Source organism: Choloepus didactylus, chromosome 8, assembly GCF_015220235.1.
Source record: "Choloepus didactylus isolate mChoDid1 chromosome 8, mChoDid1.pri, whole genome shotgun sequence".
NCBI classification, from domain to species: Eukaryota; Metazoa; Chordata; class Mammalia; order Pilosa; family Megalonychidae; genus Choloepus; species Choloepus didactylus.
In genome coordinates this window covers 90290833-90306352 of record NC_051314.1, presented here as the reverse complement: position 1 = coordinate 90306352, position 15520 = coordinate 90290833, and the positions used below count along the sequence as shown (strand labels likewise).

Below are 15520 nucleotides of genomic sequence, written 5' to 3'. Positions count from 1 at the left end.
AAGTTTAATCTGAATTCCTCCCAGGCCTATTTCAATACCCCCTAATTCTGTGTATCAAAACCACTTACGTAGCTTTCTGAAAAGATCATGGGCCACATCCCAGACCTAAGGAATCAAATTCCCTAGGCATGTGCTCCAGGAAACTGCAGTTCTAAAAAGCTTCCCAGCTATTTCTGATGTACTTACTAGCCCCTTCTTAGCTGTCAGCAGGCCTAAATTAGGGTCCTTGACATGACTTTTAGCTTTTTTTTTTTGAACTTAATTCTCCTCACTTGATTAATTTTTTGGAGCTTTAAAATAAACGTTTTCTTTTTCTTCATTACAGTACTGAACACTTATTGGGTGCCCACTCAGTGCTAGGTGCTGTACTTAGCACATCAGACACTTCATACAAAACACATCACTTTGCTTATACAATTACTTCAAAGAAAACACTTGCTACTCAGGATTAAGCATGTTTATTTTAGTTCAGTTAAAACAAACATTTTGTTTCACTGAAATGGTGTAGCACTCTGCCAACAAGCCATACTGGAATTGTTGGCCTCTAACAGTATAGTGGGGGATATTTACATTATATACAGAAAGTTAACACACCCAGGTTTCTCAAGTCTTTCATTACACATCACATTTTGGTAACCACTGCATTTAGAAAAGTTAGACCTTATTTAAAACTTAAATGTAATCTGAATTTGCACCAAGTTTTCATGATAAACTTTTATGTTCAACCAGTTTATTAAAAATACAATCTGCACAAATGCCTTAACATTCTCATGTTTGAACACAATTTGCCATTTTGTTCATACAAATTGTTTCTCTGCACAGGTAACTTTTGGGACAATTTTTTATAGATACATAGCATGAATTCATCAAAATGCAGTTAAGCTTACAGGAATATATATACACGTAAACCCAAGACCCAAACCTGACATTATATACAACCTATTTACAAATACATATGGACAGACAATGTATGTACATAGATTACCATAAATATTGAAAAATAGGTTAGCTTTTAATGGATTAATGCTGTTCTATAAATAACATTACAGTTATAAGAGAAACACCCACGGAAGACAGTAATGCAAAATGAGGTGACAAGACAGTGGTTCTAATACTGTAGACTGCTCATTAATGGGAATTCATTACTTTAGGAACCTCAAGGCAGCTAAGACAGATCCAAGAAAATTATGCATTGGAATTTACACTAAACAGTTGAATTTGAACTTCAAACGGCCGAAGAGCATCAGAGAAGCCTCTGAAGATTTTTTCCCCCTTTTCTTCCAGGTTGCCATTAAATGGTATTTTCTCCCATATGAAAGGATGTGAAGTATACTTGGTTTCCCTTGCAAGTCTTAAAAAAAATCAGCAATTCTTTTCAGGAACTCAAGCAGAAATGCCAATTCTTGGTCTGAACTAGAGTTGAGGTTCTGAATTCAAATGGAGTGCCAAAAGCCCAATTAAATGAAAGCAGTGCTGTAGAATCCATCTTCTCACTGCCTTTTCTTGATGGTCCCCGACTGTGTTTTTCATGGAAATAAACAAAAATGGACCATTGGTTTCACCCAATGTAGCACTACAAGATGTCTTCCAGTTCCATAAGGGTCTTTGATTACAGACATACCGTCTGTAATTTAGTCACATATGATACAAGAATGTGTAACATAAACCATGTCTCCCACAGTACTGACTCTTGCTAAAAAAAAGTTTAGTTCAAGAGAGAACCTCAGAGCCAGATAACCAATTGATGATTCCATTTGCTTCCCTCAACCGCTAATGGAATTATGTATATTGGGTTTTAGACATTATGCTTGATGAGCAAAGTACCTCATTATTTAATGATATATTCACCATACACCATAATGTACAATAAATGTGCTCTTAAAGCCAAGTTTAAAAGTAATGTCTTCACTTCTAACTGGGATTGAAATGGAAGGGTGAACATGCAGTTGGACTAAAACAATTACTTACACTTATGTTGCACTGTTTTTCCTAGCTAACCATTTGTTGGATGTAAACAAATAATTCTAAGTTGTACAAGAATGAGATGACAATCCAGTGCATGAGTTTTTTTTCTTTTAAAAAAGCCTACTGCATGAACCCAGTGGCTTATATAAAGAAAACTCATACCTAATATTGGTGTAACCTGTGGATTAGACCTCTACTGTAGACAAAACATGAACGTAACTAAGCCATACATAATCAAGTAATTCCTACTTCCAGTAGCAGATGAGCATTTTGAAAAGTTGTAATCTGGACAGAATAGTTTCGGCTAACAGCCATTAAACACCCATTTTCCATTGCTAGAAGCAATGTCAAAAAAAGGGCTGGCCCAAAAAGAGACCAGAGCTGCCAGTACAACTCTGGAGGCAGATGCAACTGAATAAACCCTGTTTTACCCAATTGCACTATTTGGTACCTCAAAATGAGTCACTTTATTTCCCACAGATATGTGTATATTCTCTTCCATTCTAATAGGATGAAGCCATAAACATTTCAGTCTTAATGAACCGGATTATTTGGGGACAGAGAAGAAAAGTGATGAACCGAGTTCATCTGATTTGGTATAGTAGTAATCCTTAAATTATTCTTTAAGTAATGGTGAAATTCTAAATGGAAAACTATGCTCCTATTCAATGGTTTAATTTTTCATTACATCACTTTCTCTAAAAATTATTTTGGGTAAAAAAGTATTTGGCTTATTATGCCTACAAAAAGGCAAATCATTTCATAATACTAATTTTCAGTTTTAAATATCAATGAAAATTTTAAAGGAATTTATTGACAACCACTTCTGGATAAAGTTCAAAAAAAGCAATTTCTTAAAAGTAAAATAGTGCTTTGAGGTCTATTAAGTATTTTTGGTACAAAAAATAATAGTGTTTTCTTAACGGTTATTTCAATACTTTGCTGTAAATTAAGAATTGTTTCTCACAACGAATGGTTCCATTAGGCACATTCAAGTAAAATAATAAAATATCCAAGTTAAACAATGACACAGCCAAACATGTGGCTTGATAAAAGTTAAGAGTTCGTCCATTCTCTGGAATGGAATAAAATTGTCACTTCCCTTAACCCGAGACTCGTGGTTTTGTTGTTAATATCTGTTTCTATCATACAGAATAATTTCTTTAAAAAAAAAAAAAAAGTTCACTTATTCTGCACTCAGAAGAACCGGCGAGGAATCTGCACTTCAAAAGGAAGTGAAATTGAAAAATTAGATGAAATTTTATAGTAGTTGAGAGTTGACTCAACACTGGCATCAAATGGACTATTGGAGTTGAAGTAGTGCCAGTTAATGGCCACCTCCAGGGGCGATGTGTACCCAATCCAAAATAATCAAGGCCATGCTTCCAATCATCACCACTACGCCACTCAACAGGAAAATGAGAGCCTGCAACGTGCACACAAAGAAAACTGATCAGCAGGCAAAACAAATTAAACATTCCTTTTACTGTGCTTTTTTAATAGGCTTATAATTATTGTAAAAAATCTTTAACAAGTAAAACTTTAATTCTGTAGAATATGGTTTTAAGTGATCAGAGTTAAATCCATAATTCAAAATAACTGCATTTCTGAAGTCTTCAAACTTACCACGCTCAAAAGAAAAAGTAACCTACTTTTCTGAATAAACTACTTTATATAGAACTTGACTGGAATTTTGCATTTTTAAAACAAAAATTAAGTCACAAGATCAAACCTGAGCCATCCTAAAATGTATCCTGAGTCAAAGCCAGGTTTTTCTGAGACATGTTTACTTTTAATCCTATCTTGCAATTATTGCAGTTATATAATTTTGAGTAAAATAAGACAGCTTGGTTGATAAACACATTTCTAGCAATTTAATCAAACCAGATGGTACTGGAAAATGAGGGCTGAAAAGCACTACTTTTTCTAAAAATCTCCACTAGGATTTCTGATATAAAACTACATCACCTGTGGTTAACGTATGATATTCTTAGTAATCAGCTATTACACCTTAGAGTAAGTACACAGCAAACACTACTGAGATTAAAGTCCCCCAGAGCTTTCCTGTTTTATGAAGATGGTCAGTCCCACTATACTAAACATCCCATCTTCTCTTTTATATATTTAATGTTCAGTCAAGTGCCTGTCACACAATAGGCGGTCAACAAATACTGGTTAAACAAACGATAAAAGTTGGGTCAGTATCTTACTCTGCACTCTACCTCTATTCCCATCTCTAAAGTATCCAATAATTAACTTTCTTTCAACTTATTTATTTTTTAGATTGGGGCAAATTATCTTTCACCTCCCCTCCCCCAATCTTTCATCTTTGATATACACTTAAGTTACAGCAAGTGGTAACTACAAGACTAAAATTAAAATCAGCTGAGGAATTTCTGCTATTAAATGGTTATTACTGCCGCGAGAGTTCCAATCTTTGACTCACCCCAATCTTTTGTACAGATTTCATTGGTTCTTTCTTCACTAACTTGATATAAAAGGCAGATGGAAGAATAAAAATCAACATAGCAGCTGCAGATGCACCTGTAAAAGAACATTTACCTTTTCTTTACATTTCAGCGGATCACTTGTGATTCATTTGCTAAACCTTAAAAACCCTGGCATCTGAATAACCTTAAGATACTTTCTAAAACTTACCAATGAAACCAAAGATATCCCTAATAGTTGGAACAAAGATGACAAGCAAATTGGTAAATGCCAACAGCAACACTGTAATGAGACTATGACGCCACCAACTGAAATCTTTTGCTGCACACAACAACTGAGTTACAGAACTCCGGATCTGCAAAAAAAAAGATATTAGATTTTAATGAATGGGGAAGAAAAATCAACCATGTAATTGGAAATACATCTGAAAACAGCAGCGATTTCTAAAGTTAAATTGTGCCTCCTCTTATGCTGCTGTTTTCTAAACATTTGGACACTGGAAGACCATTTTATATTTTCAATTATGAGCAGAATGCTCTTGAATGTTTTGAAAATCTGTAACGTATGAAGAAAAGGTCCTTTTAAAACCACCATCAACTTAGCATAGCTCTTGTACTGTTTCCCTTCTCCAAAAAGATGAAAATCTCAAATATTCACGTATTTAAAAGCTCATTCCTATGAAAGCAGAGCAGATGATTACTTACTGGGAAAATAACTACTGGTACTGTCAGGGTGACAGCCACCAACACAGCCAAACGAACAATGAGAAGAAGAATATCAGTTCCCACAACAGCAGAATAGGTGTGAAGCAATTCTGACTCAACATGTTCTATAGGAAAGAGAAAAAAAGCTTCAAGGATGCTGTTTTCTTTCTGGAGACTACATAGCAAATCTAAGCAATATTTCCTCCAAAGCTATTAGCTACTTGCAAAACAACTAGAAGCTAAGAAGCTAATAAGATTACTTTGCAATTATAGTTAATATGATTAAAAAAACATTAAAGGAATATTTTTCTAAAGACCAAGTGGAGATTTAGCCACATGACCCCATTAAAAGCAACACGAGTCAAATACCTAAATCCTTTGGTCTGGCTTACAGTTTGTGGGTGTTGTATACTTTAAAGGTGACAGAAGGAGACAAAATAAGCTGGATGAACTTAAAAGCAAACACATCATACAAAATGCCAGCAAATGACTAATGGTGTATCTTTGAATGTGGATTCTGGAAGTTACTAATTAAATAATCAATAAAAGTTCTAAGCTCTAAATTCAATTTCTCATGACAAATATGAAACATACCAAGAGAATGAAAAGTTGTTTTTAAGGGATAGAACCACACATACAAAAGGAACAATTTCATTCCAATAAGGTTTTTTTTTCCCTTTTGGTAAAGTAGACATTATTTACCATAAAATGTCAGGTATCCAAAGAGGGCAGCAAGCAGGTACATGAGAAACATGGCAAAAAATGAAATCTTGGACACATCCATCATTCTTTTACGGCTGCGGCTATGTAAATTCAAAGGAAAATGAAAATATATCTTTTAGCAATTCATAGCAACAGCATTCTAATATTTTCCCAATATTTCCAAAAAATTTATAAATCTAAGTATTCACCCTTTCAGCTCTTCATAAATGGGAAGAATGGCAGGATGGCAGACAAATGAAAAGGTCAGAATTGGCACAGCATAGACGGTCTGAAAAAAGGTAAATTTCTACTTAATATCTTGATGTGACAAACTCAGGTGCTGTCACAGTTCAGCACTTTATTTCATATTAACTTAATCTTAGAATCAAAGCCTAAAATAGTTTCCCATGCATAATTAATTTCAATTCATCTACATGGTTTAGCATGTCTGATCAACATCCTATCTTCTTTATGAATGTCTCAATTATTAACACCATATGATTATTTCACATCTCAATTTAAGATATAAAGCAAAACTTTCTTCACTGCCTCAATAATTAACTAGCTAACCAAAAATGTTTTAGAACAGCCCCTTTCTTCTCCTCCTCCCTTTACCTTGGGAGTTATTTTAGATTTCCAGTTGTTAGCCTTCCTCTTTTCTTTACTAAAATCTTCCATTTTGAAAATAAAGATGTATTTAGTTACCTGGGAGTTGAAGACAAAATAATGTGGTCTGCAAGAATCATCTTCAGTCAAGTTAAATACCATATCAGGTGCAAAAGTTGTTGGATGTGTTAAGGTGCTGTTTATTGTTTCACTTATTATTAAATCAAGTTCCACAGGACAAGGAATTTGAAATTTCTTGCAGATCACCTGAAAATTTATTTTGCATTTTGTTAAACTGAACAATGTGACAGGGCTTATAAAACCTTCTTTAAGATTTCTAACTTGAGAGAAAAATTACACCTACCACAATCAGAAAGAACACCATACACAACAAGGAAAGGCCACTGGTATATCCTAAATATCCTGTAAGAGGCAAAAATCATTATTAGTTTAATAAAATGAGTTTAGGGCAAATATATTTTCTCCACTGAACAGCTCAATTCTGCCTGGAAGACTTTAGACACTCAAATGTTGGTACAATATTAAATTTCTCATTCTTAAAAATAAGATATAGAATGACTTAAAAAAATAAGAACCAAAGTGATAAAAATCATCATTTTGTGTTTTTATTTACAAAGCACAATAAGATAATGTAAATGTCAACGAACAGCCAGTATTTCACAATGTTCTGGTTCCTGGGTAGCTATCCTGCCAAGATTTTAAACTAACAAGTTTTGCATGCTGCAACTCCCAAAGGTATTATTAGCTAGTTGTTGAGAAGCTCATTTCAATTCTCTTTAGAGATGGGTTTGCTCACCTAAATTTCTCAGCAGCGACAAGGGAAGAATGAGCAACAGTGACACCAGTAGAACCAAATAATCACCATTCAGATACCACAATCTGAATTAAAGAAAAATAAGGTCAAAACCTGTCACCAATAGCTTCAAGAAGAATATAACATCTTTCAAATACACACACACAAAACTGATTCTACCTGAGAAGTCAAAAAAGAGGCAATATTATAGAAGGGCTAAATATAGAAGGGCTATCCTTCTAAAAGGACTCATTTCATAGAAATGCTATTAAAACACACAAAAAAGATGGATTTGGAAAAAGTATTGCTTATTCATGCTTGCTGGGAATAAATTTCTTTGTGCATAAGATGATATTTATTCAGGTTAGAAATGGAGTATGAAACAGTGTAACTTTGTCCCAGTTTGCTCTGGAAAGGCTGCCAACTGATTCATAACATAAATGCTCCTTAAAGACTTGATACTAATGTAGGGAACAAAATGGCATTGTTAGGCCAATAATCTTATCTTTAAGCATTTAAGAAAGACTGTACACCAACTGTCATAGCTTTGGCTTTCATTTTCTAAAGCTGGAAACGGGAATTTTAAAAAAGTTTTTCCAGACATTTGTTAGCAAATATACTTTAAACATTTCATCAAGAAAATATTTTCGTGCATGGGTAAAATGCACTGGCAAAAACAAAACCTAACTCCCCAAATCAGGACTTATTCCAGGCTACCAGAACATGTTGTGGCACCTTGATCCACCTTGATTTCAAACACTTTAGAAAGAATCCCTTCTGAACTTGGAGAAAATATTACCTATGTCTCTAAGAGTGCTAGCAATAACTTTTCCTTTTCAGGTAATCATTAACTTCATCTTTTAAAACAAAATCATTATTTTCAAATTCGACTGCTCTGTGAATTCTACTCCACTTACTTTAGCTTGGGACCCCACAGAAAACTAATATTTAAAGATCACCCTGTCAGATTAAATTTCTAAAGCCACACCAGGAATAACCACACCTCTTTATTCTGACCAGAGCTGGGAAGTATATTATCCCTTCCCCTATGTTTACTTTAGATAAAAACCTGTTAGTCCACTAGGATGAGTAACTTTGCTAGGAGGATAAGGTTTCTACAGCATAGCCAGCATTTTTTTATATTCTGCATTTTAAACAGACTAATTGTTTAAAAGCCGGATGGGAATTGATTTTTTAATGTAATTCCAAGTTTCAGTCCTAACTTATGTTAGATAGTATTCAACAGCTATAACTTCTTCAAAAAAGTGAATATAAAGAGAGGAGGTAAATTCTAGATAACCTCCTTTCATGCAGAGGATAGCATTTAGTTACTCAGAGCTATAGGACTAGCTACTATCTTTGGCACTTCATTCTCAAAAGTTCAAATCACTTTATGGATAATTACTGATAATCATTTTGTATCCAGTTTTTATATGACATATCTAACAACTGTGGACTATAGCTGTTTCTTACGAGTAACCTTACTTAGCACCTACCCAGTTGTATCTTCAATGTTCATTAATGCCTTGATCACCAAAGGTAACTCATATTTCACTATGAAGAGGTAGCTTGACATAGCTGGAGGAAAACAAAATTATACCATTACAAGTGCAAAATGTGGCACCTGACACTAAAACTAATGTATCACCACTCTGTGCTACACAATGAACAAAAAGTGTACCCAAACTGCTTTTTAAACAGTTCTTACCTCCAATGTTCTGCATTGTAACTGATCCAGAAGCAGCAAGTTTTCCAACCAATCCAAATGCCTTCTGCCCCAATTGTTCATATAATAAAGACCCTATAATTTGAAAAACATAAGCATGAAGCAAGTACTTTATACAAAGAAAGAAAATCATGATAGATATAAATAATTACTTTCGGAAAGATCAAAAATGCTACTATACCTCCTTCATTGGCAGTCTTCAAAAGGAGATGAACAGAATATAAGGAAAATATTGACACAAATGTCAAGAGAATTCTGATGAAAGAAAGAAAACGCCGGGTTATAAACAAGCATGGCTATATTCAAACACAATTCTTTTTTGGTTGTCATTTAAACAATAAATATGGAGCTGGTTCTAAAATTTCTTGTGTTCCACTGTTCCAAGAATTGGTGTGTTCCCTCGCAGGCTAGATGGGAATATCAACATTTCTCTTATCTGGCACTAACAACTTGGATCATATCTCAGATAAAGTTCTATAACATTTCTTGAGAGCAGGAGTTTACCCACTGAGCCAAAGGTAGAGGAAGAAACTGGAAAGCCAAACTTTCCAATGGTGGCGTTACAAGACTTTTATTTTGATTCTGTATTAATGGTTCCTTTTATCTGTAAAATTAGTGATAACACCTGCCACTAAATGCAGCCCAGGAAGTGATTATGAAATTCCACTTAGATATATACAGGAAAGGTCTTTAGACCACATGGAATGTATGGGTAAGGAGAGGAATGGGTCTATAAAGAAAGGGGGAAAAGACATCATCATTTTAAGTGTTAGGCACTACAAGCCTTACAAAAGAACTGGGTACAAATCAGAGAAGTAACCACCTGTGATACAGAATATAGGCTGGTCATTGCCATAAAGTTAAATGATGCATGTGCTAAAATAAAGTAGGCTACCAGCCTTACTGTTTGGGCCTTCTCCCTAAATCCTTTTACTTAATTTGAAAGGGGGGAAAGTTAGGATGATAGAGAGGGACTAAAGGACCCCAATGTCTGTTTAATTTTCCTTTAGGGCATGGAGTCTCTCACATTGCAGCTTCACCCCCCCCCCATCCCACAAGACAAAAAGATATGAAAACTCCCCTCCCCCGAAAAAGAAAGAAACAAAAAACAAAATCAGGGAAACCCACAAAAAAAACCCTGCAAACAAGAACACAGTCACATGCTTCTTGATTCTATATGGGTAAACTGTATGCAAAATCTTGTGAGGTGCTGGTTAAAAAAAAAGTGCTATTAATTAAAGGTAGGAGGTGGCATTCAACTGCCATTCCAATACCAGAAGTGTTAGGGGCTCTAGTAGTTGGAGGTGGAAAATGACATCAACAGCCTCACTTCTAACTGGATAAAGCTGCGGATTTTATCAAAAAACAATTTCAAGAGTGTGATGGCAGATTAAGTCCTTCTATCCTTACACTGAAATGACAATGAGGGATAAACAGAACTATAACATCTGAGGTTACTTCCAACCTCAAGATCGATCCCATTTACAGTAAGATCAGCTATCGAGATTTAACCAGATCATAAAGTTATTAAGTCCCTTTGGCAAATTTACCCCCATACTGAAACCTTTTAAACACTGATGAATAAAAACTTTAAGACCTTTGACATTATTTAACCATTTTTAAATGGCTAATTATAAAACACATGGTTGATGTATATAGCTTTACATGAGCACCTATGAAAGTGTAAATAATTTCAAAAGTGTAAGGGCAACATAAGAATTTTGCTTTCACTTATGAAACAGAAATGCCATTTTATCTAATGTTAATTCTGCACTATAACCTCACTGGTAGCATTTTAAACTGCCTCCAGTTTTTATACCAAAACCTAGGACAGGATTCAAACATTTTATTTTACAATGGTGCCATTCAAGTTACCAACTAAATACTTTGAAACTCCAGGACCCTCTGTATGTAAATTCCTTGTTTTACACCTTTGTAGGTCTCAAAAAAGCCTCATGCTACAGAAGCAAGCCAAACTGAATACCAGCTTCAGGTTCATAAAACCAGGCTTAACCTCTGTGGAATTTTTCCACATATCAGAGCTTTGCAAACAAAGGTTTGCTGCTCTTTTCATCAACATTCTTTTCTGCTGGAAAAAGTAACTTCAGTTTAAGGCAACTAACTGAACACCTCTGTCACAATGAGTCAATTCCATGTTACATATTTGTGTCATTTCTTTATCTGTACAATGAAGGTATTAAGTAACATGATCTCCACAGAAATTACTTTAGCCAGAGATCCACAGATATTTAAATTTAATGGTTAATATACAAACATAATTGAAAAACGCAAGCTCAAATCTGTATGTATTTTTGCTTTGTGTTTTTCTGGAAATAAGGTCCATATATTCCACCACATTCTCCAGTGACCTAAAATAGTTAAGAACTACTGCTCTAAAGTTTTCTACAGCTCTGAAATTCTATCTTAGGTATTTGTGCTAGGAAGTACAGGAATAACTAGTTATAAGGGGGCAACTAGGGGGAAAAAAACTTCTAAAAGCAACTATTCATTAAAATATTCCCTTTTTTTGGTACAGCATATGGCAACCGCACAGATCTGTAAGAAAACATTTTAAAAAGCATGTAAGGGTTGCATTGCTTTTCAAGTGTCAAGTAAATTATGACTCACTTGTGTTAAACATGTTCTAGGTTAGGTAAATACCACCACACCCTATATATTTAGAGGAATTATTCTTTTCCTAATGCATGTAGGAAAACACAAGTCCTTGGCGATACTGTCAATTTACCACATTGATTTTGCTAGAACAGAATTCCTAACCACCCTGGATCAATGATTCCTTTTTAATATCCATCACCTTTTACAACTTTGTCTTAAAAGACTTTTGGTTTAATTGTTATTTTAAATTTTACCCTTTTCTTATCTAATTGACTTTCTTGATATTGTGTAGTTATGTACTAGGATAGAGTTTTTTAAGCAATTGATTTGTAATCAACTACTTCAACTGTAAATCCAGTTTCTGGAGTCAAAATTCGTTGTATCATCAAATTAACCGCCCTGTATGGCAGACTCACTACTTACACATACTTACATAAAAAGAGCAATTCCAGTATTAGCCATGGCATAAGAAAGCCCAAGGATTCCACTGCCCACAATCGCATTGCTCAGATTAAATACTGACATTCCAAAGGAAGTAGTACCTGGATGCTACACAGAGGGAAAACGATAACCAGACATATAATAATTAAATGGAGAAAACCAGCTTTGGGCAAGTTAGATTCGAAATCTATAAGTAAAACTATTCTTTTACTCCATAATGACACAGACACACAAATAATTATTTTTAACTTACAAAGTCTGTTTCGTATTTCTTCTTCCCCAAATTTGATTCAAGTAAAAAGTTCTGGTTTTCAGGATCTACATCTGCATAATGACTGCAAATAAAATACATATATATAATTTTAAATTGGTTGAAATATACATAATTATACATTACTTTAAGATGAAAACCTCCCCCTTTAGTTCTAGCAAAGCTTATTTAAATGTATAAATATTAAGTAATTGTCGATTTTTACACAAGATATTATCACAGCAATAAGATAACCAACCAGATCCTCTTTTCAGAGATTACAGCACTGGGCACTCATCCTAAAAGCAGTAAACTAAATCTACAGAAGCACAGTTCTAGGTAAAGAACTATCCCACCCACAAACCTTTTTTAAAAGGACACAACTTCTCCCACCTTTTCAGAGCAGCTTGCTTGGTGGGATAAGTGTAGGTGAAATCACTGTTGGAGCTGTAGCTGCTGCTGTCCTCATCCGGGGAAATGTTGAACCTTCCCATTTCGGCTTTCTTCATGCTGGGAACCGGGAAGAATCTGTTGCAATGAACAGCGCCGGACTCCTTTTGTCCTTGGCGGTGCACGGGCCGCGCCGACGCCTGAGAAGGTAGGGGCGGTGCCTTAGGACTGCGGCGGCCGCCCGCCCTCGGGTCCTCCCGGCCGCCGCGGTCACGTGACGCGCCGCCGAATAGCGCGGCGCGGCTGAATCATCCCCAGGCGAGTGGAAAAGTACCAGGCGAGCGCGAAGGGCGGGGGCGCGCGGAGGGGCGGAAAAGTACAGACAGCCGAGCCGCCGAGAACAAAGATGATCCCACGGCGGCTCTCTGCCGACGGAGGCCCGCGCCCTCTGGAAGCCGAGTCTCCCTCTCTGGCGGATTTTTAGTATTTTGCCCTCCCCTCGCTTTCAAGTCTAAGAAGGATTCGGGGTGCGAAGAGTGGGCTGTTTTGCTTTTCCCTCCAGTTTCTTTGGTCGTGCACAGGAATGCAGGACGCATATCCCGCCCAGGCATTTGCTAGGTTTGCGAGCAACCCAGGCGCATGGCTCCCCCCGTCTCTGGCATTTATAACAACAGTGCCGCGTAATCCTCCCTTCAATGTGCGGAGCCCACCAGATGAGGAAATGCCTCTGTGGCAGATAACATACTCCCAAAAGGAGGCGAAAAGGCTCACGTTATTTCTTCTCTTTCGAGAAGGGGCAGAATGCCCGTTCCCGGGCGCGCACTAGACGCCGTGGGTTTGTTTACACGCGTACATCCGTGCTCTCGAGAACACACATCTTGAGCACACACAGGCACTGGGCTCGCGCACTTTGCCCGGCCGGCCCCTCCCATGCCCGGAAAGTAAACTGATGCAACATCGACCGTCGATTGTCAAACGTTCGCGGCCCGTCTTCCCCAATGTTGCCTTCTGTTATAAAAGCCCAAACCCACCTCCACCGCCTCCAGACTCTCGGATCCCAGGGTTTTGTTTTTTTCTTTTTCTTTTTATTAATGCAAAACAGTCATAAGACATGCCTCAGCAGAGCCGCAGGCCGGGCAGGCTCCCCTCCCCCTAACGGAAGATGCGGCTCCGGAACCCGCACCCCCTCCCCACTCGCGAGGACGGCGGCGCCGGGGCCAGGGTCAGAGGTGGGCCCGGCTGACCTAAAACGCCCGCATCTGGAGGAAACGGTATCCGGCAGTCTTCTCGCCGCGGCCCCTCCCGGGCGCCCCTCCCCCACGCCGCCCAGGACTCGCGCCTTGAGCACAGATGTCCCCTTCCACGTTACCTACTTCGGTGGTCTCCGCTCCTGTGTCTCGGAAACCTCACGCAAGCGGCTTCAGTGGGTTCTTCTCAGTCAAACAAAAATCGTAAAAAAAAGAAAAAGAAAAAAAAAGCAGGAAAAACGATTCTAATTAAAAAAGAAAAATGGCAAGTTGCCGCTCCAATCGTCCGACGTCCGCCACCTCAAAGGGAAATGTGCGAATGTGCGGGAACTAGTGTGCGGGAACGCGTGGTCGGGCTGGTGGTCGTGGTGCGGAAAAGGTGCTCATAGGCGGCGGCGTCGTGCGGTTCTCCAGCAGCCCAGAGAGCCGGGGGTTATAGCGGCAGCCCAGGAGGACGCGTCAGGGGGCGGGGCCGTGGCCGCGGCCGCCCGGGTGGTGTCTCTTTGTGTATCAACACCACCTGGGCTCCGCCTCCCGCCCCGCAGACCCCGCCTACCCCGCCCGGCCCCTTCCCCGACTCCCCTCCCCACCGCAGGCGCCCCTGAACCCCCCAGAGAAGCCAAACCTATCTCCAGTTTCCATGTCTGTCTGAAAAGACTCCCTCTGATGCTCCCCTCTGCTAGTAGTTTTAGGTCCGGTTGTTTCCCAACACGTGCAGTTTTCTTTGAGAAGCTTCTAATTCCCGTCTATCCAAGTCACCAGCAGTCTTTGCTTTCTCCTCGAGTCCTTTTGGGGACACATCGCGCCCATCCAAACCTTCTGTGTCTTTCATTTTTGTCATTTACATTGGAGTTTTCTCCCACATACTTGGGCCAAAGCAGCGATGTTGTCCAGATGGTCAGTTTCTGTTCTCGCTCTTCTTCATCTAGACCTTCAAAACTAGGGTGATTAGGTCGGTTGCAGCTCCCTTTGGAGATATTTTTTGTGTGGAAGTGGAAAACTCTATTGGGGAAAAAGCTACATCCTGACTAGCAAGCCAGACCTTGAAAGGGGGCCCTTTCTAGGGACGCGCCCTTCTGAGACGGTTCAGGAGTGCCACTTTTCCCTTCGCAGACACATTTCAGTCATCTCTCTTCCTCCCCTTACGTGAGAGCTCTTATCTCCCTCCCTGCCTTTCTTTCCTTGTATTTACAAAGGCACTGCATCCGTTGGAAAGCTGCTCTGAGGTGCTTTTTCCCAAGCCCAGTCCTTTCCCTTCCGGGGATGGATGTAGTCTTGCTGAGCCGGGCAAGTAAGTGTGTGTGGGTGTGTGGGTGTGTGTTGGGGGGGTTCTTCGGAATGGAATACTTGGTGCTGCTGGAAAGGCAGGAGTCGGTGTGAAAACAAAGACTGCTTAGAAGAGAGAAATGTTGGTTGAATGAATGAATAAACAAACGAGTTTGACCTACTACTCTCTTCCTTTTGGGGACGTGGGAGAGGTTGGGCAGGGCATAGAGGAAAGGGTTGGGGTTGATCACAAATTTGCTTTCAATGTTTTCCTGAGGAAATCTGTACAACTGCCTGTTTCCGCAGCACGTGAGGCTGCCGGTGTCTTCAGCCTGCCACCAGTGT

The 15520-nt window shown here is 38.4% G+C and overlaps 1 protein-coding gene across 2 annotated transcripts; it reads right to left on the bottom strand.

Moving 5' to 3' along the window:
* Nucleotides 1-442: 442 nt before the first annotated feature.
* On the bottom strand, nucleotides 443-14321 carry SLC38A2 (solute carrier family 38 member 2). Of its 2 annotated transcripts, none has more exons than XM_037846178.1 (16): nucleotides 14032-14321; nucleotides 12666-12862; nucleotides 12276-12357; nucleotides 12015-12130; nucleotides 9147-9220; nucleotides 8948-9040; nucleotides 8736-8817; nucleotides 7243-7325; nucleotides 6790-6848; nucleotides 6525-6692; nucleotides 6029-6108; nucleotides 5820-5920; nucleotides 5118-5242; nucleotides 4624-4768; nucleotides 4412-4509; nucleotides 443-3391 (listed from the first exon to the last, which is right to left on the bottom strand). In XM_037846178.1, the coding sequence occupies exons 2-16, from the start codon at nucleotides 12779-12781 to the stop codon at nucleotides 3293-3295; spliced, it is 1521 nt and encodes a 506-aa protein (XP_037702106.1). In that variant the 5' UTR covers nucleotides 12782-12862; nucleotides 14032-14321; the 3' UTR covers nucleotides 443-3292. The 2 variants fall into 2 exon arrangements, with proteins under 2 accessions (XP_037702106.1, XP_037702105.1); XM_037846177.1 differs by having other exon boundaries at nucleotides 14036-14321.
* Nucleotides 14322-15520: the final 1199 nt, after the last annotated feature.